General features: G+C 41.4%; 2 protein-coding genes across 16 annotated transcripts in view; one reads left to right on the plus strand and one right to left on the minus strand.

Moving 5' to 3' along the window:
* Positions 1-26159, plus strand: part of LOC137377780 (sodium- and chloride-dependent neutral and basic amino acid transporter B(0+)-like) — a 96339-nt gene that overhangs the window by 21075 nt on the left and 49105 nt on the right. For all 5 annotated transcript variants that reach the window (XR_010976485.1, XM_068047826.1, XM_068047829.1 and 2 more), the window contains 6 exons: positions 2886-3053; positions 12341-12479; positions 13303-13435; positions 14320-14460; positions 21719-21947; positions 24910-25035. Coding sequence is in view for 4 of the 5 variants with exons in the window: in XM_068047826.1 (XP_067903927.1) it covers positions 2886-3053; positions 12341-12479; positions 13303-13435; positions 14320-14460; positions 21719-21947; positions 24910-25035 (936 nt within the window). In the remaining variant the exon portion in view is untranslated. The remainder of the gene's footprint in view (positions 1-2885; positions 3054-12340; positions 12480-13302; positions 13436-14319; positions 14461-21718; positions 21948-24909; positions 25036-26159) is intronic.
* LOC137377784 (sodium- and chloride-dependent neutral and basic amino acid transporter B(0+)-like) overlaps positions 23771-26159 on the minus strand; it is a 101221-nt gene continuing 98832 nt past the window's right edge. For 6 of the 11 annotated variants that reach the window (XM_068047839.1, XM_068047844.1, XM_068047841.1 and 3 more), the window contains one exon: positions 23771-24394. In XM_068047839.1, the coding sequence (XP_067903940.1) occupies positions 24338-24394 (57 nt within the window). In that variant the 3' untranslated portion in view covers positions 23771-24337. The other 5 variants (XM_068047842.1, XM_068047843.1, XM_068047837.1 and 2 more) reach the window with 1 other exon arrangement.

A 26159-nucleotide genomic window follows, 5' to 3' on the forward strand; every position in this document is an offset into this window, starting at 1 on the left:
CTCGGGAAAGGAGCAAGAATGAGAGGGCACAGATTTAAGGTAATTGGCAAAAGAAGAAAAAACGACATAAGGAAAAACTTTTACACACAGCGAGTAGTTAGGATCTGGGTGCACTGCCTGAGAGTTGGTGAAGGCAGATTCAATTGAGGTTTTCAAAAGGAAATTGGATAGTTATCTCAAAAGAAAAAATGTGCAGGGTTATGGGGAGAAGGCGGGGAAATGGCACTCAGTGAATTGTTCACCTGGAGAATCAGTGCAGAATGGCCTACTACTGTGTCGTAATAATTCTGTGAGTCTGTAATTCTGTGCACCTCCCATACTGCTCAATGCACCACTCAGCAGCACTCAGCAGCACTCCCGAACACTCAATACTCACGCCCAACATCCACATGTTCCGTTTCACCGTCACATACCTACCAATGCTGCCAGCCTCACACCCATCTCTCACTGCCAACACATACCTTCAGCTGTGGCAGTCACATCACCCAAACACTGTGCAACAGAATCACTGACATTCTACTCACTTGCAGGCCAAGGTGGCACACAATAAAAGGGAGAAGAACAGAACCGCCAGGGGCAGGGATGCCTGCATCTCCTGAGCCCTACGGAGGAGACGGCACTCAGCATCATGGGGCCAGCTGTGACAGTGCTGGTGCCATCAGGAATCACTGACAACATTGAGGATGATGGCATGTTCCTGCCTTATGACCCTTCTCACCCTCATCCTACTGTCTGGCGTGATGTGCAAGCTGCGGATGGTGTGACTATGAACCTCTTGCTTCTCACCATCCCCCTTCCCTCACAACAACCTTCTCCTTCTGATTTCCTGCTTTCAGACACCGAAGAACTGGCCTTGGCTCAGTCACAACAGCCCAAGGAGGAAGAGAGAGAGTAACAACACAGCACTGATGAAGAGGCACCATCTCTTATCTGATACCCGCTCAGATATTGGCACTGCATGTACCTTAGAGGCTGGTATAGAAGTGGAATCAGCATGTGGTGAGTCACCGGGCATAAGTAGGCTGCAGTCTGGCCAAAGATGAGGGATGGTTTGTTTGCCAGCTCACTGGAGGGTGAGGTCACAGACGAGTTCTGTTGTAGAGGACTCAGATGAGGATCTTGATGGAGTGGGATACAGGAGTGCGCTGATGGACATGCACATGGAGATGCTGGATGCATTGGCTGGCCTGCTAGACAGGCTCCTGTCACTGTCAAGGAGCATGGAGGAGTGTGACTCCAACTTGGCAGAGGGCAGGCTGCAGAGCTTTCCCTCTCTGCATTCTCTGCTCAATCTCCCTGTCATCCTGCAGACCGAGAGGCACTGCCACTGCTGCTTCCACACCTGTCACAATGTTTGTGTGGACAGGTCATCGACTCCTCTGACCTCCTGAGAGGATGCAGCAACACTCCCTGACAAATCAATGAACTCAATAAAAAACCTCCAAAATCACTCCAGAGTAATTCCAGATATGTTACAGAATAGAAAGTTCTTAAAAATTATCTTCTCTACAATGTGGGTGCCTGGCAAAGGCCCATCCAGCAGCAGAAGCCTTGTTGTTTTCAGAGTGATCTATAAAGACATTGGCATGACCTGCATGGTCCAGATTCGAATCCTGGCCTCACATCAGTCAGGTTGGCTGAGCAATATCACGATACTGTCACTTCACTCCTTCTAGAGCATGAAGGGGATGCCCAGGGTGTGCCCGGGTCCTCACAGAACAGCACATGGGCTGGGCAGGAATCCAGACCCGGAAAATGGCACTGGACCTCTGTGTGTCTCTGCCAGCGGCCCCACCAAGGGAATTTCATGCCCCAGTTTTTTCCTTCCCTCTTGTCTTAAATCTTGGAAGTACATTTACAATCCAAAGACACAATTCCTGAATTTAGCAAGATTTGGGAAATTATGAAAAACACATCTGCAATTTCCCCACCTGTTTCCTTTAATAATCTAGATTGAAAACCACTTGGTCCAGGAGATTTATCTGTCCCACTTGTTCTCCTCTAAATCCAATAAGTTACACAACTTATTTTAGGTTCTCTCATATCGTTGACATTTTGTCCACTTTCTCTACTCTAAAAATGGATACAAAATATTCATTTATCACTCTGCCAATTGCTGTATCCATTATATTCTCACCTGCACCTCTCTTTAATGGGCCCATATTCTCCCTTATTACTCCCTTTGTCTCAAATATATTTATATAAACTTTCACTGTGAGCTTTCATATCACTTGCAAATTGTATTTCATTTTTTTGCACCTTCTAATACTTTCCTTATCTCCCTTTGTTTTTTTAAAGCTATCCCAGTCTGCTGGATTTTCACTTATCCTGACATTTGGATAAATCTTTTCTTTTAGCTTGATACTGCCTCTTCCCTCATTTGTTGACCATGGTTGTTTTCCTGCACAAGTGGAATTCTTGTTTTTGGGGTATGTTCTGGTTTTGTGTTCCACCAAAATCTTCCTTCAAAACGTCCCACTGTTTGACTGTGAATTTACCCATAAAGTGCTCAGTCCAGTTTATTGTGGTCAATTTAATTTGCATTCATTCAAAGCTCTTACTTAAATTTAAAACTTTGGTTGTGACTCTTGCTTCTTGTGCTCAAACCCAATATCAAATGTAATTATGTACAAATATTTCACCCACTCCATTATGAGTCAGAGTGTCTCTAACTCATGCTGCAACTCAATGACCCTGAGCCAGAGTGAGTCAAGACAGTGACATTTCCTACAGGTGTGATCAGCCAGTACAATCTCACTGGTCTCCATGGTGCCCGATCGCAGCCAAACACAATCGGTTTATCTGACCAGCCACTTCCATATCAAAGAATTTACTTCAAAGAATTAGTTCCCAATCTAATCTCCTGTTCATTGTTCTATTTTAAGGTGTGGGTATCACCATGGTCCTTGTGATTACAATTTCCAGCATTTCCTACATCTGCATCATCGGCTACAGTCTGTTCTACTTGTTCGCTTCCTTCCAATCCCCCCTGCCGTGGGCAGACTGCTTCAGCTGGTGGGGTGCAGATGAAACCTGCAGCAGGATTCCCAAAGGTAATGTGTTAATTTCTATTGGGTAAAGTATAAACACCGACGATTCACTTTTTATTTTGTCAGTCTGAATGAGAGAGAAAAGTTGACAATAGTTCCAGTAACCATCTTCATTTTGATCAAACAGCAGAAATGCTTGGATGGAAATCAGCAGCAGGAATTATGTTACTGAGTCACTGGGATTGCAGGATAATCAATAAGGAAATAAAATTGAATGGTGGAAAAATATTAAAGAAAATAATTGATCTTCCATAGTGTTGCTCATGAGAGAAACAAAAGAGTCTCTCTTGTCTTTGCCTCTCACCTGTTCACATAGTCTATATTTCTTTCTGATGCTCCTTTTTGTTTGTGTCCATTGTTTGTGTCTCTTTCTATCTCTATCTCTGTGTTTGTGCTTCACATCGATTCTCTTATCTGTGTATCTCTGTCTTTGTGCAGGTTTTGTTTTCTCACTTTTTCTCGTCATGTGAGTTTTTTTTCCTAATGTGTCTCCCATCTTCTGTATATTTCTTACTCTGCCTGCCTCTCACAACTCTCTCCCTTTTTGTCTCTTTGATTTCAAAGTCTTGTCTCTTTCCCTTTCTTCTCACCTCCCACAAAGACTTGCTGTTCGACTCATGACTCATTACACTTATCTCTAACATACCAAAGATTAATTCTGTTTGAATCGACCAGAGCAAGTTTGAAAATATTAATTGTAATGGGACAGTTTGAAAGAGAGGAAAAATATGTTTTGACTTTAGAAAAAGCTCTTATTATACAGACAGGGACTGTGGGTAATAATATAATGGACAACAATATTGTCATTAAATGATATCGAACAGCAATCGGAAACATTTAAAAATGTTTTTATTGGAATCTAGGAAAAAAATTCTGCTAAAAGAAAAAGATCAAACAAAGCAATAATAAGAAACTATGGATGAATAATGAGATTAGGGTAAGGAAAGTGGTATACATTCAGTACATGACTAGTAGGGGACAGTATGACAAGAGAAAATGCGTAGCAGTTAGCAGACAACTCAAAAAAATTTGAAAGGTGAAGAGAAACTCTGAAAATAAATTATCATGAACATAAAATGAAATAGTAAAACATTCTACAGCACATCAATAAAAAAAATCATCATGGGAATAGGTGACTACAGGATGAACAAGATAAAGTCACAAGCAGCGATTGTGAAATAGCAGAAATATTAAATAATTAACTTCCCTTCAGTATTTACCAGTGAGATGGATGAAGTGGAGATGACATCAGAATTAGTGATGCAATTTAATAAGGCCATAAAAACAGCAAACCAGGCACTAGTGTTCATTTCTAGATGGATAGAATTGGGAAGTAGCGAAGTTGTGCTCAGTTTGTATTGCACTTTGTTTAGACCAGACTTGGAGTACTGTGTATAATTCTGGTCACCGTATTCATAAAAGTATTATATAGTATTCATAAAAGGTAGGCCATTTAGGACTGAGATGAGGAGGATTTTTTTCACTCAGAGGTTGGTGAACCTTTGGAACTTTCAACCCCAGAGGGCTTTGGAGGCTCAGTTGTTGAGTATATCTGTTGTGGGAGTTTTCTCCTCTCCTCACTTAACAGTTAACAGATGGGATGGAAAATCTCTTTCACCGGTTTAGTCAAGCATGTGCAGGGGAGCCATAACTCAATCAGAGATTGAGGATGGACTCCCCGAACATCCACAGACATTGGCAATTATACATTATGGCTGACCACACCCCTCCCCCCCACCTCCCCGCCCTCTCAATTAACATACATTACTTCATCAGCATCCAATCATTATCTTGACATTACGTTGATTACAGTGCATCTTTTAAGCTTTTCCAATCACATTTAAAACTCGTACATAGGTAGTTACTCAAGTCTCCAAGTCTCCCTTTCTGCAACTTCAGCAAGTCGCGGTATAACAGTTCACATCCTATTTTAGTGTCTGGTTATCACTCATTACAATTGTGTTTTCACCAGACTTCCCGTTAGGCGCGTATACTTCTCTTTTGTGTCAACACCTGTTGTTTATGTAACCCTGCTATGCATTTTCTCTAGGCTTTGCTCTTTCATAAAACTAACTTAATCTTAACTCTTTCCTTGCCCTCATCAATATTCAAGACAGAGATTGATGGATTTCTAGATATTAAAGATATCAAGGGCTATAGGGATAGTGTGGGAAAATGTCTTTGAGGTGGAAGATCAGCCATGATCTAGTTGAATGGCAGAGTAGGCTCAAGGGGCCGAATGGCCTACTCCTGCTCCTGTATCCTATATTCCACTGTTCACCAAGAAATCAAATCGAGAATTCAGAAGAAAACTCCTTTCACAGAGAGTGGTGAGAATGTGGAATTCAACACAGGGAGTAGTTGAGACAAAGTGTATAGATGCATTTAAGGAAAGCTAGGTAATCATATGAGGGATAAAAGCAAAATACTGCGGATGCTGGAAATCTGAAACAAAAACAAGAAATGCTGGAATCACTCAGCAGGTCTGGCAGCATCTGTGGAAAGAGAAGCAGAGTTAACGTTTCGGGTCAGTGACCCTTCTTTGGAACTGACAAATATTAGAAAAGTCACAGATTATAAACAAGTGAGGTGGGGGTTGGGCAAGAGATAACAAAGGAGAAGGTGCAGATTGGACCAGACCACATAGCTGACCAAAAGGTCACGGAGCAAAGGCAAACAATATGTTAATGGTGTGTTGAAAGACAAAGCATTCGTACAGATTAGGTGTGAATATACTGAATATTGAACAGCAGCAAGTGCAAACCTGAAGAAAAACAACCTGAAAAAAACAGTGGGTAAGCAAACTGAACAAACTAAGATGAAATGAAATAAATGCAAAAAAAGATTGTAAAAAATGTAAAAAGGAATGTAAAAAAAAAAGGAAGAAAAAATAACTAAAAATGACTAAAAATGAAAGTAAAGTGGGGGGCTGTCATGCTCTGAAATTATTGAACTCAATGTTCAGTCCGGCAGGCTGTAGTGTGCCTAATCGGTAGATGAGATGCTGTTCCTCGAGCTTGCGTTGATGTTCACTGGAACACTGCAGCAATCCCAGGACAGAGATGTGAGCATGAGAGCAGGGGGGAGTGTTGAAATGGCAAATCATATGAGGGAGATGGGAATTGAGAGTTACGCTGACAAAGGTTGATGAGGAAGGAAAGGAGGAGCCCCAGTGAAGCATAAACTCTGACATGGATTTGTTGGGCTGAATAGTGTGTGTTTGAGCTGCATATTCTACATAATTCTCTGTAATTCTATATAATGTCTGACATTAAATAGACTGGATCTGGGGGGGTGTCTGACATTATATAGACTGGCATGATATATAGCCTTATTATACTGTTATGAGGAATTTTTTGTACTATGTTTTTAAAAACTGAAAAGGATTTCACTGGACATTGAAACATCTAGAAATAGTTGGACTTTATGGATGTTTGGAAAGGAAGTTCAACAAAAGCTGAACCGGTAAACATGGACTGGAATGCAGGTAATTGCAAGGAAACCAGCAGGGGGTTTGACCTCAGAGCTACCCACTGGTGTGACAAGAGAGAATTTATCATCAGGCATGTGACTTGTTTATGGATGGTTTTGGTTTCAATTTTGAACTTTAAAAACCAGTAGGTTTGGACAAAAAGCAAGCATTTGAAATTTCATTTTGACCTGCCTGGTGATCAGAAGACCCAGAAAAAGTATTACCTCGCTGCAAAGAATCCCTGCATCAAGTGTGGTTCCTGATGCCTCCTGAATTTAAGAAATCCTGAATATTGGAAGAAACCTTTTACTACTACACTGCTGCTGTAAGACCTAAGAAGATCCTTGTTACTGCACACCTCATGGAAGACCTGATGTGAGGCCTTTTACAGTTGAAGTTCTTTGAATGCCTACCCATCACAGACTGTTCATCAACCTCGCCTGGAAAGACTTTGAATGGCATCCAACTCTTTGACTTTGGGGCATCTCGCCAAACTGAAGAAATTTCTTCCAGATCATGACAGTCGAAGTTTTTTTTAAATCCCTTTCATTCCTATGAAACAGCTGTAAACAACAAATCCTTTTTGTTTTCCTGGTTAACCAGTCTTTGAATGTACATGCGTGTGTATGAGGGCTGGGGAAAATAAGGAGCTTTAATATCTCAAATCGTATATAGATTTAATTCATCATTGGTTAAGATTGGTTTTATAATGAATGGTTAATTTTGTTGATTAAAAAAACCTGGTTAGTGTGCTTTATTCAGGGACAAATAGAGTATCTAATTGGCTGTTTCAGTAAGTAGGAAAACTTATTGATATCCTGTGACCTGTGGAGAAGTGGGACTGAATTAACAGTGCACTCCTCCTGCCTTGGTCCTAACAATTCAGACTGGGTTCCTGGGTGATGACTACCTTATTATAGAGACTGGAACTGTGGATGATGTCTGACCTTTTTATACAGACTGGGACTGTGGGTGATGTCTGACCTTATTATGCAGAATGGGACTGTGGATGATGGCTGACCTTTTTATACAGACTGGAACTGTGGATGATGTCTGACCTTATTATACAGACTGGAACTGTGGATGATGTCTGACCTTTTTATACAGACTGGGACTGTGGATGATGGCTGACCTTTTTATACAGACTGAGACTGTGGGTGATGTCTGACCTTATTATACAGACTGGAACTGTGGATGATGTCTGACCTTATTATACAGACTGGAACTGTGGATGATGTCTGACCTTATTATACAGACTGGAACTGTGGATGATGTCTGACCTTATTATACAGACTGGAACTGTGGATGATGTCTGACCTTTTTATACAGACTGGGACTGTGGATGATGGCTGACCTTTTTATACAGACTGAGACTGTGGGTGATGTCTGACCTTATTATACAGACTGGAACTGTGGATGATGTCTGACCTTATTATACAGACTGGAACTGTGGATGATGTCTGACCTTATTATACAGACTGGAACTGTGGATGATGTCTGACCTTTTTATACAGACTGGGACTGTGGATGATGGCTGACCTTTTTATACAGACTGAGACTGTGGGTGATGTCTGACCTTATTATACAGACTGGGACTGTGGGTGATGTCTGACCTTATTATGCAGACTGAGACTGTGGATGATGGCTGACCTTTTTATACAGACTGAGACTGTGGGTGATGTCTGACCTTATTATACAGACTGGGACTGTGGGTGATGTCTGACCTTATTATGCAGAATGGGACTGTGGATGATGGCTGACCTTTTTATACAGACTGGAACTGTGGGTGATGTCTGACCTTATTATACAGACTGGGACTGTGGGTGATGTCTGACCTTATTATACAGACTGAGACTGTGGATGATGTCTGACCTTTTTATACAGACTGGAACTGTGGGTGATGTCTGACCTTATTATGCAGAATGGGACTGGGGTGATCTTTGTCCTTGAGCGATGATTAATGTCACAATATTAGTCATAATTTAAGAGGTTAGTATTTTTCATGTCTTCACACTCTTCCCTTGGAGACCATGTGAAGTAGTTGAAGGGTTCTCAGGCTTGTTAACAGTCAGACAGGTCACGATTTGGACGCTTCTTGTTAACAAGAATCTAACAATCTCAGATTTAAGATTGGCATGTGACTGAGCATCATGTGCCATTTACGGAAGACAGTTCCAAACTTCTACTAGCCTTTGCTTGTAAAGTGTGTTACAACCAGGTGAGAAAGGGTCTGGGATTCCCTTTCACGTTTCACCTGGTCTTCTGTAACAGTTTAATTTAAACACACCGTCTTTTTAGCTCCCCCTTGGTGAATCCTTGTTCACCGCTTTCCAAATTTCAGTCAAAGAAACCAGCACAAACAGGCTTTCTTTGGTTTAAAGAAGAAAAGTTGAAATTTATCAAACTTAAACTTAGGCCAGAATTTCACAGTGGGCAGACAGGAGCCGGCCTCTGATGTTAAAGTCGGTGGCGAACCCACTTCCGCCTCACCTGGGGATCCATTCAGTATTTTACAGCTCCCCAGGCTTTAATTGTTCCAAGGCAGGACTTCCATCCACTTGAAGGAGGAAGTCCTGCCTCATTGATCTGCCGGCCAATCAGCGGGCCAGTAGCTTTTAGTCCCAGCAGCGCTACCGGGAGCGGTGGCCGCTGCTGGGACTGCAACCCAGCCGAAGATAGAAGAAGATGCAGAGCCAGGAGGAAAGGTAAGCTTTGGTTGCCTCGCCGGGGTAATTGGTTGGGGGGGAAGGGGGGCCTGTTGGGTGCTGGGTGTGGTTGGAGTAGCAGGGCTCCCCTGGGACGATCAGCAGCTGCCTGGTTTTTCCAGGCAGCTTTTCCTGGCTCCAGGACACCCACTTGCCATGCGTAAAATCTGCGTGGAGGAGGGTGAAGGCCCTTAAGTGGCCATTACATGGCCACTTAAGGGCTTTGAGTGAAATGGGACGGGCAGGCCATTCTTCGTCACCTCCCCGCCCTACATAAAGGGCAGCGGAGGTGGGAGCAGGTCGGGGAAGCCTCCTGAAGCCGCCTGCTCCATTTTATGCCACCCCCTCTGCCATAATTCCGCTCGTTGGGGTGGCGCAAAATTCCGGCCTGAAACTCTATTTCAATTAACGCCTATGGACACATGCCATGCCCCACCCTAGCTAACATACGAGATACACACGTGCAAATAGAGATATAAAAGAGCAGAAGAAAATAAAGTGGAAAGGTTTGAGGCAATATCTGAAGAGTTTTTGTTACGGGTCTTCGAGCTCACTGTAGAGTTCTTGATTGTAGGTAGATCTTGCTTTTCCTTGGGGCCCAGTATTCTTCTTAAATATAGTTCGCTGTAGGAGACTTTTCTCTCTTGGGATTCATGTATCTTCAGTGGATTCAGAGGCTTGTGAGAAAGAGATGGGAGCAGACAGGAGAGGCAGGAGGTCTCCTTCAGTTCAGGAGCATTCTGCTTCCTGCAGGCTCTCAGCTCAAACTGTTTCTACAAATTCATAAAACTCAAGTTGTTCAGCAGGTAGTCATGTGACAAGCTGGTTTTACCAAGTCCGTTTGTGTATTCGGCCATCTTCGCAGTCAACCTGGAATGCGAGCTGCCCACGTTCAACGCCTGGTGATCAAAAGTACATTGAGGTTTGAATGTCAGGGAATGGCTGCTTTGTCCTTCCAAAGTGCTGCTGCTTGCACTTTTGCAAGTTTGCACTTGCTGCTGTTCAATATTCAGTCCGTTAACACCTTTTCTGTACTAATGCTTTGTCTTTCAACACACCATTAACACATTGTTTGCCTTTGCTCCATGACCTTTTAGTCAGCTATGTGGCCTTGTCCAATCTACACCTTCTCCTTTGTTATCTCTTACCCCACCCCCACCTCACTTGGTTATAACCTGTGACATTTTTAATATTTGTCAGTTCCGAAGAAGGGTCACTGACCCGAAATGTTAACTCTGCTTCTCTTTCCATAGTGTCTATGATAGTTCAGTTGTTTCACGGCTTGCATGTGTCATTGTGGAGTGGACGGAGGATGGTAACAAACTTCTGAGGGCAGCCAAAGTTGATCAGGATGCTCCATTAGCCTTCATGGGTGACAGTGTCAGAGGATTTTGTGAGGTCCAAAAAGGCCATGCACAGCAGTTGGCCTTATTCCTGCATTTTTCTTGGATTTGCCGCACAGTGAAGATCATGTCTGTGGTGCCTCTCGATGGGTGAAAACTGCACTGTAACTCCAGAAGGAACGCTTCAGCACTGGGAGGAGGTGATTGAGGATGATCCTTCCAATGATCTTCCCTGTGGCAGACAGCAGGGAGATTCCTCTGTAGTTCCAGCTGAAATCCTCTCTCAGCCTCACTCAGCTGAACCCGGGGTTAAGCAGCAGGAAGGAGCTTCATAGAGTTACTGAAAGGGACCAGCAACTAAATACAGATTAGTTGCTGGATTATTTTTCTGGTTGTTGCTGCAATTCTACATGCTTTTGTTGCTTTCCATAGTTTCTTCAAGTTTTAAAAAGTGCTCAGGGAGGGGTGCGGCAGCTGCTGAAGTACCTTTTGCTGATTTCAAAGCTTCTGCACAAACTAGTAGCTCCCAGACATGGTTGCACTGGTAGGTCTTTCTGTTGGAATCGAGCATGACTGAGAGAATGAGCAGAGGCCACGCAGAGCAGGACAAGCTGCTGAAATGGGGAGGAGGAGGAGGGGTAGAAGGGCTCTTAGCAACAGGCCATAACCCCCCCTAGGGGTGTTCAGGGAACAAATCTTCAAACTGAACTTCAGTGACAAACAATGTTTGAAACATCAGTGCTTCACTAAGGAGGTCATCACTGAACTCTGTTACTTGCTGACGCCACGACACCAACCTCAGAACAGAGCAAGGATCACATTGTCACTGTATATATGATCGTGACTATGAACCTTTATACATCTGGCTCCTTCCGATCTGCTGTAACTATTAGTAACATCTTGCAGTTTGCAGTGCACTGTTGCATAAGGGAGTTCACCGAGCCTCTTGATTCAAAGAGAGATAAGTTTATTTCATTCCCTCTTGCCAGAGAGAATGAGGCAGAGTGAACACGAGGATTTCCAGTATTGCACACTTCCCTATGGACCCCATTGACTGCATGTACATTGCTTTGTGTGCACCTCATGTCAACTCTGCCTCGTATCTGAAACTAAAAGGATTCCTCACCCTCAATGTGCAATTGATATGTGACATAGAAGTACATCATGCAGGTTAATGCACGGTAACCTGGCAGCAATCATGATGCATTCCTTTTGCGGCCGTCCACTGTGCCAGCTGTAGTTCAGCCACTGCTGCAGATCAAAGGATGGCTGCTGGATGAGAAGGGCTATCGACTATTGACAATGCTCATGACTGGTTTGTACCCTGTGCACACATGCTCGGTGTACTTACAGGATAGTCTCACCAGAGTGGGCAATCACAAGTGACTCGCCCTGGGAGTCCTCAACATTGACTCCGGACCCCATGAAGTCTCATAGCATCAGGTCAAATATAGGCAAGGAAATCTCCTGCTGATTACCACTTAGTGCTCTGAGCAAGCGCAGGCTAATCATGCATCATGATCCCCTCACTCATTTTTGGTGTCCATGCAATTTAATTCCCATGGAATATAATTGTAGATATGAGGAGCAGTTAAAACTTTCACCCATGATCCAAAAGGATGTCATAAATGGAGGTCTAGGACCATGTGTTACCAGAGGATCAGGTGATACCATAAGTCAAGGGCCCCAAAATTCATCAGCTGATTCTATAGAAATGACATCATCATTCCCAATGAAATGTAATTCTAAAACACATTCCACATTTTCTAGATCCACTCTGCAATCTCACTCTGGATGATGGATATTTTGAAATAGTTAATACAACATGGCTGCATGCAAACAATGAAACTTGTCCAAATGGATCAGAAATCTACATTCCTCACCAGGGTCCAAGTGAGCAATACTGGGAGTAAGTAAATTACTACAGATAGCTGCACCTATAACCTGCACAGCTGTACCAGTAGCTTCCTCTTGGGAAGGTTAGTTGTGTGAATGTCCTGTTTGTTCAATGAGTAAAAAGCTGTTTGATTTAGATAGAGATACTATTTACATCATACATCTGTTACAAAATAACATCACAACAGGGGCCCTTTCATTAGTTAACAGTTGCCTGGTTTCTAACACTGCAGGCTTACTTCAACAATATTGATGCAGTGAAACCTTTATGAAACATCATTTTTATTTTATTTTCCTTCAAGGAAGAAATTCACCACTCGAATTCCTAAACATTCAATGGTTCAAATTACCTGCGACTGCCATCTCTTTCTCTGTGTTTTTAATTGAACACAGTCTTGTGTTTAACTCATAGGCCTGGGAACTGAATTGGGTGAAACTGTCTGGGAGCAGGTGCCTTGCTTAATATGAAGAAGCAGAATTCAGTGGGAGACACAGTGACTCATGCAGGTAGTTTTAACAGAGCATTGTAAGGCAGTCAGTGCAGTACTGTCAGGAAGTCCTTCAAATCAGCTGTTCAGGGAATTTCATCTGCACTCATTGTTTAAACAAAGCCTTATGTTTAAAAAAAGAATGGAGAGAGAAATCATAAAGGATATCAAATATCATCTCAATTCTTGGTAACAATTCACTTCTAAAAATCAAAATTTAAATTGGATATTATTCAAATCCATGGATATTTTATTTAATACTGTGATGCATTATAGCTAATAGTGACTGTGTGCAATGTGATGAACTGTATTATTATATCAGATGTTTTCTGTTGTCATTTTATTTAGCAAAGTGGTTTTACGCCGTACCAGTTCAATGGATGAGACTGGAGAGATCGTCTGGTATTTAGCCCTCTGTCTGTTTCTGGCCTGGCTGCTAGTTGGGACAGCGCTATCTAAAGGAATCAAATCTTCGGGAAAGGTAAAACAATTGGTGAAGAACAGAATTAAAAGTAGTGACAAAGTGCAGATTACTGCAATAATACAACTGGAATTTATAAATCATCTGTGAAATGGGCTGGTTTATCTCACAGGCCATGTTAATGGTGACTCTTTGGAAAGTGTGAGATCTATAATTCATGAGCACTGCAGGCCTGAGTGCGATCTGAAAATCTTTCTCCTGAGTGAAAGAACAGCAGCAATTCCCCAAACCCCTGAAATGTGTCCCTCATTCTAAGGGTTTCAGTCACTGATACAGGACTTTGGGTGAATTTCCAATTGCTCTGGAAGGCTGGGCAGGGCTGGATAAGTGATTGAGCTGATTAGGGTCATAGTTTTATTTGAGTGAAATGAGATTTATCTGGACAATGAGAATGGCAAATAAACCTGAGGAGTAAATGTGAGGAGTTAAATATATTCAACACTCTGTTTTATTCTTTTGTTTAAATGTGTTACTTTCCTGAATATCTTTGGCCTCCTTATCTCGAGAGACAATTGGTAAGCGCCTGGAAGTGGTCAGTGGTGTGTGGAGCAGCGCCTGGAGTGGCTATGAAGGCCAATTCTAGAGTGACAGGCTCTTCCACAAGTGCTGCAGAAAAATCTGTTCGTCGGGGCTGTTACAAACAAATACTTTCCTGAATAAAGGATGTAAGTAAATTAGAATAATGTTGCGCTATTTAAACTCAGTTACAATATATAGCTCAGAGTTAAATATACCCTCCATGCAGTTACGACTCCTTCAATAATCCTCTGGTTCATTTTCTGCGTTGTTTACAATCCTATTAGTTTTTCATTTAATTGGATTCAATACTGCAAATGTTGTATCAGCAATACAGGAAAATCTAACAAATTACTCTCCATGGTCAGGTGGTTTATTTCACTGCGACATTCCCTTATGTGGCTCTGACCATAATCCTGATCCGAGGTGTTACACTGGAGGGAGTCTATAAAGGAATTGAATTCTACATTGGAAGCCAGTCAGACTTCTCAAAACTGGCCGTTGCTGAGGTAAATACAACAATGTAACTTATAGAATTTCAAGTGTATGTTTTATTTGAATTGTTTAATGTTTCACTTTTTTGTCTGTTTCTGATAGTCAATTTAAAATCTCAATGTTGCTTTTGGGTCCTTGTACAAATCAGGGAAAAATATTTTCAGGTATTACCAATTTTTAACTGAGACCTTGGGCTGAATTTTACTAGCTCTCTGGAGATGGGTTTAGAGGTGGGAAGGCTTCTAAAATGGCGGTGGAAAGTGTCTGGAGGGAAGCCTGACATCTTCCAGGTACCACAGGTTATTGCAAGAAGCAGCGCAGCCACCCGCTGACTGGAGGCAGGTGGTTTATTAATTCAATTAATTGGCCCATTAACGGCCACTTTCCGACCCATCGGCATTTTACTGGAGTCAGAATCGGCCCCCGCTGCGTGTTGAGACCGCCAGGTATACTGAGGCGGGATTCCAGGGGGTTTCCAGGGAAGGCTTTCCTTTATGGCAGCTTCATGGCCCACACATGGGCCCCCCAGTGACAGTGGCTGCCCCTGTGGCTCTGACGCTGCCAGTGGAGGGTTCACTCCTCTGATCGCCGGGACCTGCCTGCTGGAACTGGCACAGTAAAGAAAACTCTACCTGCCCTTCGTGGGCATCTCAACATGGAGGCACCTCTATTAATAGCAATGCCTGGCCTTCTGATTGGGCCGGCAGCTCTGAGAGGCGGGTGTCTCGCCATCTGTTCGCGTGTGCTCAGAACCAGCTTTCGGTCCTGGCGGTTGGACTTTCTGGACACACGTAAAATCCTGGCCCTTATGTTTCATTCCAATGAGTTAGTTTATGGCTTTTACCATCTTGATGTTAACATCTGGGAACAGATGGAAAGGGCTGTGAGGGGAAGAGAAGAGAAAGGATAGAACTGGATGAGATGGGGTGACAAGGAACGGAATGCAATGGAATTTCTTCTTGATGCTCACTTTATTTTGAAACCTTGGAACCGATTCATTCATACGATTTTCAGGTGAAAGGCCTCATTAATCTATGGGGTAAATATTGTCCCAAAATTGGCTGTAGCAGAGCAATGAACAATTTTCACTCTTCACTAGACTTGCTCTTACCCGTTTAATGACCATGATATTTGGTATTGCAAGTAGCTGGAAGTGGGAGATGGAAACGGCACAACATCATCTGCATCTGGGATCTGAGTGAACATGGAAAGCAACTCCTTAACCAATCAGATCGTAGTATTGTGAAATGCACAGCATAAGGACCGAGACATAGAAGGAAGTGTAAGTTAGAGTGGGTGAATTCAATGTCAAATCAGGTACAGAAAGAGAAATAAAGAGAGAAAAATTAAAAAAATAACTTTAACCTTTTTCTCAATCTCCAACAATAATTCGACCCTGACTCCACAAATGTAATAGTTAATTTTAAGAGCCAGAGAGATTGACTGGCAACAATTAACACTTAGCATATCGTTAAAAGATGACTTATATTTGAAATAACTTGAAATGAAGTTCTGCGACCACTTTATTTTCCATCTATTCTGCAAGTACAGGAACTTCATGTTGTGTGATTGCCTTTAAGAGTGATGTCCCTTTAAGATCTTAGTATGCTAATCAGCTGAATAATGGATGCAGTCATATAACTACATGCCAGTCTCACTCTGTAACTGTAACACCAAAAGGCAAGTTCTGTAAATAGGGAGCTCTGCACTGGATATAATAGTTAACTGTAAGAAACCTATTTTGAGATCTTCAGCTACCTGAACTCTATACATCTCATTTATGTTGCATCAGACAACATAAAAAACTTCTCATTACATGGTGGCAGCTGTGTTGAGAAGACAGAAAGCAAGATTGAAGACCAGAGGAAAACTGCTTTAATAACTACCTACAGCTAAAGGAGAGAAATTTTTAAAAAACACTGGCCCAAACAGTGTAAAGAAAAAAAAACCAACCTCACCTCCAGCTATAGAAGGCAGAGCTAAATGACAGGCTGCAAATCAATCACTGTGAGTGCATGAGTCATTGGTACAGGAACCCCCTTTAAAGAAATAAAGCTTCAATGTGCTTGCAAAGTTAGTTTGCTTAAAAGGCTCGGTAAAAGAAAAAACATCAGGGAAAATCCAATCCCTCTGACTGAGTGATTGTTTTCAAATGCTCCCCCACGCTGATCAGGTTTGCACCATTATAGAAGGCGCCTGACAGCAAAAAGCATAGGAATCCTCCATTCACGAAGCTCACAGCTAGAACAATAAAAAGAAACCATTAAATCACTTAAATGCTGAAGAGATTTCACCCACTCAGCCTGAGTTTAAAAAAATCATAAAACCACACACGCATGAATAGTTGCCTCTTGAACGGCTATATAAACAAACCCTGGTTTAAAAAAAACACTTGAAATACCTATTGTACAACTAAATTAACAAACAGACTAGAGTGCTGGAAGCTCAATAAACAGACAAGCTTCTTCTGTCAATTAAAACAGCTAGTTTACAGAAAAGAGAATTTTGCTTTAAAGGGAAAGCAGTACAGAAGCACAGAAGCAAGTTCTTACAGCAAGTTTAAAGTAAAGGAACAGCAGAAAGATAGATACCAATGTTTCCAGCATGAACTGGAAAGCCTTGGATATCCTATTTGAGATCAAACTGTTCCAACAGAGAATGCATTATGCTTTACAGACCAAGTAATTGTAGAACCAGAAAAACAGGTTGTAAAGATAATAACAGCAATTGGAAATGAGGGATTGCACAGAATCAATACCTCTGCCATATCTGAAGAGGACCATAAAGATCGCTCAAAGTTATGGAAAGTGCTGGAAGATCAAATCGAAGTAAGTGAATTTTCAAATTCACTGCCTAGAATTGAGGTCCTACAGGAAACAGCCACAGGAATCAATAGACCAGTTCATCAGTAGATGTCGAAGTAAGGGAACTGAATGTGATTTCTCAGAAGCTGAGCTGTCAGACCAACAAATGGAACTGTGATTGTATCAACACCTATTGAAGTATTTCAGAAGAACCTCTTGGGGACAAAGAAAAGTGACAGCATTGATGCACTTCTGAAAGATGGCAGAAAATACGAAGCCATTGTAGCTTGGCAACAGCAGGTGCAGCCAACAGTATTGGCATGATAACCAGGTCGAAAAGAGCAAAGAAACTGTGGTAAGTGTGGTTAGTCCCACTCATGGCAAAATTGCCCTGCATTTTGTGACCTGTGCAAGGCATATGGTGCAAAAGGACATTGGGCCCATCTATGCAGGAATTCTGGCTCCAAACATGCAGCCAGAAGCTACAGTCAGACATAAACAAACAACAGGGCAACAGTAGCAAAGAAAGTGCCAGAGACCCGCATAAACACAAACTGATAAACGAGGTCCATACCTGAGACAAGCAAGTTTCTGTCAGAAGACGAACAAGCATTCCACATTGTGAACCTGACACATCATATAGATGAAGTCAAACAACTGGAAACTTTTGACCTATTAACATCATGTGCCCAAAGAAAGCTAGCAAACATACACTCAAGGTCAAGATTGACACAGGCACTAGCGCAAATATCTTACCAGTCCAAATCCTCAAAGATATGTACCGGAGTTCGTTGGAAATCAATGATACAACTGACAACTGCCAAACTATGTGCATACAATGGGTCACCCATCCCTTGCAATGGCACTCTAACAATGCAATGCAGATATGGCAAGTCAGCTTGGAAACCAAAATATTCTACCAAGTAGACACGAGCAGACCAGCAGTGGCAGGCCTACCAGTGTGTAACAACCTCAACATCATGACCATCCACGAGGTCACCAAGGTACCCATTATAGCAGAAGAACTAAGGGTACCCGCATTGAGTCAGTCCACGACCTACAACAAATGTACCCCGACAGGTGCAACGCCACAGGGAATGTCAAAGGCGATGCCGTACTGCACATCAGGGAGGATGCAATTCTGTCAATTGACCATCCCAGAAAGTGCAGCATGCACATACAAGGAAAACCTAAGCCGGAGTTAGATAACATGGAACACAATGGCATCATCTGTCATCTACATCATCACACAGACTGGTGCAGCTCAATCACATGTGTACCGAAGAAGGTTGGAGCAATCAGGGTGTGTCTAGATTTGAGACATCTAAAACTCTCCCGAAAAATTCCAGAGTTGAACCTCAAGTTCACAGGAGCCAAATTCTTCTCCACATTGGAGGCCAAACATGGATATTGGTCGGTACACAGTCAAAATGTTTCATCAACATATGGACAGAATTATAGAAAAAGTACCTCGCTGCATTTGCATTGCTGATGATATTGCAGTAATGGGCAAAACCAAAGAAGAACATGATCAAATTCTCCATTCACTCTGGCAGTAGCTCATCGTGAAGGGCTCATTTTTAACAGCAAGAAGTGCCAGGTGAATGTAAGTCAGATCAATTTGTTTGGCTCTGTTTATTCCTGTTGCAGAAATCGTCCTGACCCAGGTAAAGTGGAAGATGTAAGGCATATGCCGACTCCACAAGACAGGGAAGACCTCCAGAGATGTCAAATTTTTCAACTTCATGGCACCATACATTCCAAATTTTTCTGACAAAGCACATCGCTGAGAGAGCTCCTAAAGAAAGACATACCATTTCTATGGCAGGAGGACAATTAATTTGAGTCTCTCAAACAACCATTGTCAGCAGAAACCTGTACCCTGCAGTACTATGACCCAAGGAAGAAAACAATCCTGGAAGTCAACGCCTCACAGAAAGGGCTAGCAGTGTGCATCCTGCAGGACGGCAAACCAATTCTATTTGCGTCCAAATGTTTATCCTCAGCACAGTCCAATTACTCAAACCTAGGGCGTGAAACACTTGCTCTGGTGTTTGGGATCGCAAGGTTCCACACCTACCTGGTCGGTAAGCAGTTCATGATGGAAACAAATGCAAATGTGACCAACTACAATCAAAAACAGCAAATAACCTACAACTGAAAGCACAATGGAGAGTCATCATGGAAGGCCGTCCTGACACAGTAAAAGAGGTGCTAGAAACCCTCAGATGCTCTGGCTTTACAAAGATGCACTTGATATCTTGAAATGCGTTACCTTCAAGGGAAAACAAGTGATTGTGCCCAAAGCTCCCCGACAGGGCATCGTGTCAAAACTTCACCAAGACCATTGGGCTTAGAGTGAGCAAGAAGACTGGCACGAGACACTGTTTATTGGTCAAGGTTCAATAATGACATTAAAAGGTTAGTGAGGATGTGTGAGGCATACCTGAGCCACCAGCTACAACAACACAAAGAACATCTACACCCTCACGAGATTCCATCAGTCCCTTGGTCCAAAATCTCCACTGATCTATTTTGCATTAATGGAGACGACTTTATCTTAATCACTGATTGTTTCTCCAAAATTTCCAGTTTTCAGACAGGGAAATGACACTTCAAGCATGGTCATCGCAGACACATTAAGTGCTATATTCAGTTTATTCGGTGTACCTGAAAAATAATATCTAACAATGAGCCATAGTATACGGGCAAACCTTCCAGGGATATGTGTGCCAAATGGGGCATAAACCATGTGACATCCTCACCACATTGCCCTAGATCTAATGGTCTCTCCGAGTGAATGGTCTGCACAGTCAAAACACTTATCCTAAAGTGTAGGACAACAAAATAAGATCTTCATGTTGCCATGCTCCACCTCAGAGCTACACATATGGATATGGGTTTACCGTCACCAGCAGATATAATGTTTGGCAGACAAGTGCGGACAACTTAGCCAAGCCATCATCTGTCCAAATTCTCTGAGGTGCAGGAGACACTGCTCAAAAAACAGGGGAGAATGAAGATGGTGCATGATCGACACACAGGGGTGGAACAACTTCAGCTACATGTAGGACAAAAGGTTGGGGTTACGCACTCCACAATGAAAACATGATTACTTGCAGAGGCATCCAAAGTGTGCGTTGAGCCTAGGTCCTACGAGATTACAACATCCAGCGGTGCAGTGTTCAGAAGGAACCGAAGCCAACTGAGAGAGATGTGCAGTGCTCAAATTGTGCACGGCAGACTCAAGGAAGCATGCTCTGACAGATCAACAGAAAAGCAGCCAACACATTGACAACATGTCTGCAAACCCAAGACAGCCAAGGGTGAAATCCACATCCCCAGAAGGTTATACTATAACCAGATCAGGAAATGTTGTCAAACTATCTAAATGATTTATGGACTCTTAAGCCTCTATATTTTTACATCTCACAATCTCTATGTATGTGTAAATAATTTTGATGTTATCTAATTTTATATCTTTTTGCTTTTAGCTTTTTGCTTTGGGAAGAAGGGGATGTTGTGTGATTTCCTTTAAGAGTGATTTTCCCTCAGTAGATCTTACTCTGCTAATAAGCTGAGTACCAGGATGCAGTCATGTGACTACATGCCAGTCTCATTCTGTAACTGTAACACCAAGAGGCAAGTTCTGTAAATAGTTAGCTCTGCACTGTACATAATAGTTAGCTGTAATAAACCTGTTCTGAGATCTTCAACCACCTGAACTCCACACATCTCATTTATGTTGCCTCAGATTAACTAAAAGCTTCTCATTACATTTCACACTGCTCAATATTGATAAATGATGAAGCAAACTGAGAGATGCCGTTTTCATGAATTTAACAGCGGGGTGATACCTATCTGAGAGTAACTTATGGATTTCTGCATTGAATCTGAAATTGCTGTGGCATTTGTGCATATATATTGTGCATTCTGATTTTGATTTCCAATTAAAGCATTTACCCTCTATTTCCACAATCAAAATCAACCTCTATGTATATAGATTATACTGTGGCTTTACAATGAAGAATAAAAGCTATGATAAGTTATTTATTTGATATTGAGATCTGATTTTTTAATTTGGTGGGATGATGCTACTATTTAGAAATGAGCCTTTATGTTTTGCTGAAAGACTTTTCTTTGTTGCTGCTTTCAAAAACAGAATCAAGGCACTGGGTAACAATGTAAATGCTGCAAGTAAAGAATTGTGTTACTAAAATTCATGGCTGGTGGGAGAAAATATCAAAACTCCTGGATGGAATTCAGCAGTAAGTTGTAGACAGAGAGGGAAAATGATTGTCCTACTGTTTAAGGGAGATACTATTGACCAGAGGGAGTTTCATTCAGTCAGTTCACCATGAACTAACCACATCACCCCCATCGATCTCATGGTTAATGTAGTTTTATCTGTTAGACCAGTTTGTGTAAATTCTCCCACTGCTGACTAATTCTACTTTCTATTTACCAGGTCTGGAAAGATGCTGCAACACAAATGTTCTACTCTCTCTCAGTGGGTTGGGGCAGTTTAATAACACTGTCATCCTACAACAAATTCCACAACAACTGTTACACAGATACCATCATTGTTTGTGTTGTTAATTGTGCTACGAGTGTGTTTGCTGGATTTGTCATCTTCTCCATCCTTGGTCACATGGCTCATGTACAAGACAAGCCTGTTTCAGAGGTTGCACAATCAGGTAAACCAGAACTGATAAAATAAATCAACCAGGGTCACACAGCCTTAACCATCTCTCTGAAATCAATCATCTGTTAGATATGAAATTACAAAGTTCCAGTGTATGGACACAATAATGAATACTTGAATCCACAGCAGTAATTCTGGTGAAAAGTGATATTCAGCCTGTGAAGTATCACACAATGAACTGGTGTTTGGTTTATACTGGACAGGGATTGGAGCTGAATAATGAGCTGGAATATCTGCAGATTGACAGATTTGTTTGTTCAACCTTTGCTGGTAAATATGAGCTTTTCAAATAATCACAGAACAGCAAGTCACAAAGAAATAAATTAACATTATAAAACACAATAGAGGGTCAGTTATTTACATTATAAGTATATTATATACCACCCACTTTTTTATTTTATGAATTAGATTGTTGAATGAATTCAGGACTTATGCGGAGAATTTTATGCTCTCCACCGCCACGGGTTTGGATGTAGGGAGAGCATAAAATCATGTGGGATGGTGGTGGCAGGATGGGTGGGGGTGGGGGAGGGGGTGAGTGGGGTTTCCGCCATCTTCCCACCTCCACCAAAATTTAGTCCTGGGCGGGAAGGCCTGTGAACTGTCTTCCCAATTGAAGCCCTTATCTGGGCAATTAATGGCCAATCAAGGGCCTCATCCCACCACCGCAATTAGTCATCCGGTGGGCAGCTCTGTAGCCAGCACAGGAAGAACAGCATGAAAACCATGCGGGCTGCTTCCCGGTTCCTGGGGTGCAGGAGGGGGTTGTGGGGAGGGTGGTCCACTGAGAGCCACCCCCCTTCCCTTGCTTACGACCCTCCCTACATTCTCCACCCCATGTGACCCCTCCTGCCCTGACCTACGTGTGGCCTGGGACCAGTGCCATTCCTGGACCTCGAATAGGTACTCCACTGGCAGCAGCCACTGACTCCACGCTGACGTTGCTCAGTGGAAGAGCTGCCGTCCTCTGATTGGCCAGCAACTCTCCGTGTGGAGGACTTGCAGCTCCGGTGTCCTTGATCCCATGGAAGACCCGCTGCTGTCCACTTAAGTGCCTGATTTTCACTAGTTTCAGTCAGCTTTCCAGAGAAGAGGAGACAGGGAGTTCGTCGGAGTCGCTTTTTCCAGTTGTTGAGACCCCCGTCGCTGGCATGGATTTATAATATGAACAACTTTGAGCATATTACGCATTTATAATGAAATCAGAGGGATATTTTAATTATTGATATTATTAATTACTGGCATTCTATTATGTACTCAAATTGAAAATTACTAAGGGTATATTTTGTTTATATAAAGTTTTGATATGAAAAGTGTGATCCACGCAAACATTCTGTGCAATACCAGTTATAGCTGTAAATGTTGCTGTGATTAGAATGATGACCAGGTAACGTTACATCAAAACACAGTCTACATATCCAGTCTGGCTATTTAAATGTCCTGGGCACTGTGTGGTGCTAAAGCATGTATCTGACAAGTAAATTCTCTGCTCAGGTATTTCCCTCCCATCCCCATTCTCCCTCATTACACTCTGCTATTAAATGCCAATCTCACCGAATGGATCTGGAGATTTTTACCATGCATATAAACTTCAAACAGAACTCACAATGTGTTATTCCTTCTAAATATTATAAATAAGGAATATAGAGTTAATGATTTATATTATGTTACAACCAAGGTGGGAGTAATGCATTGTTAATTCAGTCCCACTACTCCACAGATCATAGTATATCAAAAATAAATTTTCCCACCTACCGATGAATGACCAAATTAAACACTTTATTTGTACTTCAGATTAAAGCACATCAAACCAGGTTTTCTTAAAAATTAACTATTTATTAGACAAGAAATAATAAGTATTAACTCCTACTGAGATAAATCTATTTACATGAAAAACTCCTTATTTCCTTAATCTTTATTTGCACACACGTGCATTCACCAGTTAACCAGGAAAAATTATTTTTTGGGTTACTTAGCTGTTTCTTAGAAATAGAAGGAATAATAAAAAATACTTGAGTTTATCACATTCTGGTAGGATGTTTTCAGTGTGGTGAGGTGTCCCAGAGTTGTATAGTCAGATCCCACACAATGTCTGTCCGGGCAAGGTTGATGAACAGTCTGTGATGGGTAGGCAATCACAGCAATTTAACTGCATACAGGTGTCACAATGGTCTTTCAGCAAAGGTATAACAATTGGTCTGCTTAGGTCAGCAGCAGAAGAATTCTTCAGATTTCAGGATTTCTTAGAATAGGAGGCAGCAGGAACCACACTGAATGCAGGGTTTATTCTCAAGAGATGTAGGATTCCTTCATAAAGATGTAAGTCTCCTTTACAGAGAGATGTAACACTTTTCTGGATCTTCCTCTCTTGCTCCAGGCAGGTCAAAGCAAAGATTTCAAATGTCTTCCCTTTGTCCAACTCAATGGCTTTTGAAGGGTCTATAGTGAGAAAAAAAAAACTTCCTGAAATTGATCACATGTCCAGACACACTGTCTCTTGTCCTTCAAAAAAAGCTGCTGTGATGAAGGCCAAACCCCTGTGATTTCCTTGAAATTGCTTGCTTTCCTGTCCTTGTACAAGTTCAACTTCCGTTCCAAGCACCCATAAAGTTCAACTTTTGTTATGAACTTCCTTTCAGAACATTGCAATTATTTACAGGTGTCTTCCACTGAGCAAAAAATCCTTTTCTCAGTTTTTAAAACACAAAGAATTCTATGTTCTGAGTACAAAAAAAACCTTTCTAACAATTGTAAATACATAATATGGAGTCAGTAGTTTATATTGTAAATATATATCATTGCATCATTATAATGTTCAAGCAATTATCCATTTAGCAAATTTTGACAAATATTGACAATCTGGATTCCAAATAAATTGATAGATTTTAAGTCAATAACATCAGTTTACAGTATGTCTCTTTTTAAGCACCATTTCAATTGTATCCATTGTTTAGGTTTCAGTTTGGTTTTCATTGTCTATCCAGAGGCCCTTGCACTGTTGCCATGGGCACCTTTATGGTCCATTTTATTTTTCTTCATGCTGGTCACTCTGGGACTCGACACTCAGTTTGCAGCTTCAGGTAAGAATGACATTACATCATTTAACCAATCTCTTTCCACTTTTATAAAAATGAAGTTATCTAAACTATTATATTATAATATTGGGTGAGAAATTACCACTGGTGATGTTAGTGGATGAACGCATAATATTTCTTCGTGACCATTCTCTGCTCATTCTCATTCTTAACAGATGCATTAAGTTCAAACCAGACAAACTCTTATAGATACTTATTTGGGTCCAAAGAATTGAACTAGTTTTCCCTCAAAGAAATAAAACTAACAGAGAATATTGCCATCTTTCGGATAGCCGACTTTTTAATAATTATGGCTAATTCATAATTATCTGATATTATAAGGGTCTGGGAAACTCGATTCAATATATATCTCTCCTCTTAAAGAGACACAGAGAGGGAGTTCTTGTAGTTGTATACAGAATGCTACAGGAGACGATTTATTAACTTTTATATATTTATTAAAGAATTTAACATGCAATAAACTTTTATGTGGATTAGTATACTACAATATCAAAGATTACTAAGATGTACAATATAATCTTATTTCTAAAATAGAATCCAAAAGTTCAACCTTCTCAATGTTACAGCAAAATATCTAGAATATCCAACAAAATTCAAAGTAAACTGTTCCCTTAAATTCCCCGAGTAAGCCTCCTGCTTAACAAGACAAAACAAGAGCAGAATTCTTTTGTCATGCAGTCAGCCGTTCTTACCATAGGTGAGAAGCATTGATGAGGAATTTCAATACCACTGATTTTTCGATTCAAAACTCTCAAGTTTATAATGTTTCTAATCTATTAACTCATCTTTTGGAATGTAGGTGTTACCTTTCTGTGTGTGTTTTTCTCGCTTTTGTTATCCATATATGGTAATATCATTAGCTACTTATTCCCAATTAATTATCTGCTGAGAATTCCTTTCTCATGAAGTTGTGAGCTTTTATCTGGTCAAAATGTTTGTAGTGTTTTACAGTAACACTAAGACTTAACTTTATAAAGGTGTTTTATACTTAAAAGATTTTTAATTAAATTTGTGCAGTAACTGTTTTTTCCTTTTAGGGTTAAATTGGGTTTACGTGGCATCTGTTTTTATAGGTAACATTCCATCTTGTGATTGATCATCTGTGATGG

Source organism: Heterodontus francisci, chromosome 15 (genome assembly GCF_036365525.1).
Source record: "Heterodontus francisci isolate sHetFra1 chromosome 15, sHetFra1.hap1, whole genome shotgun sequence".
In the NCBI taxonomy this organism is placed as follows: Eukaryota; Metazoa; Chordata; class Chondrichthyes; order Heterodontiformes; family Heterodontidae; genus Heterodontus; species Heterodontus francisci.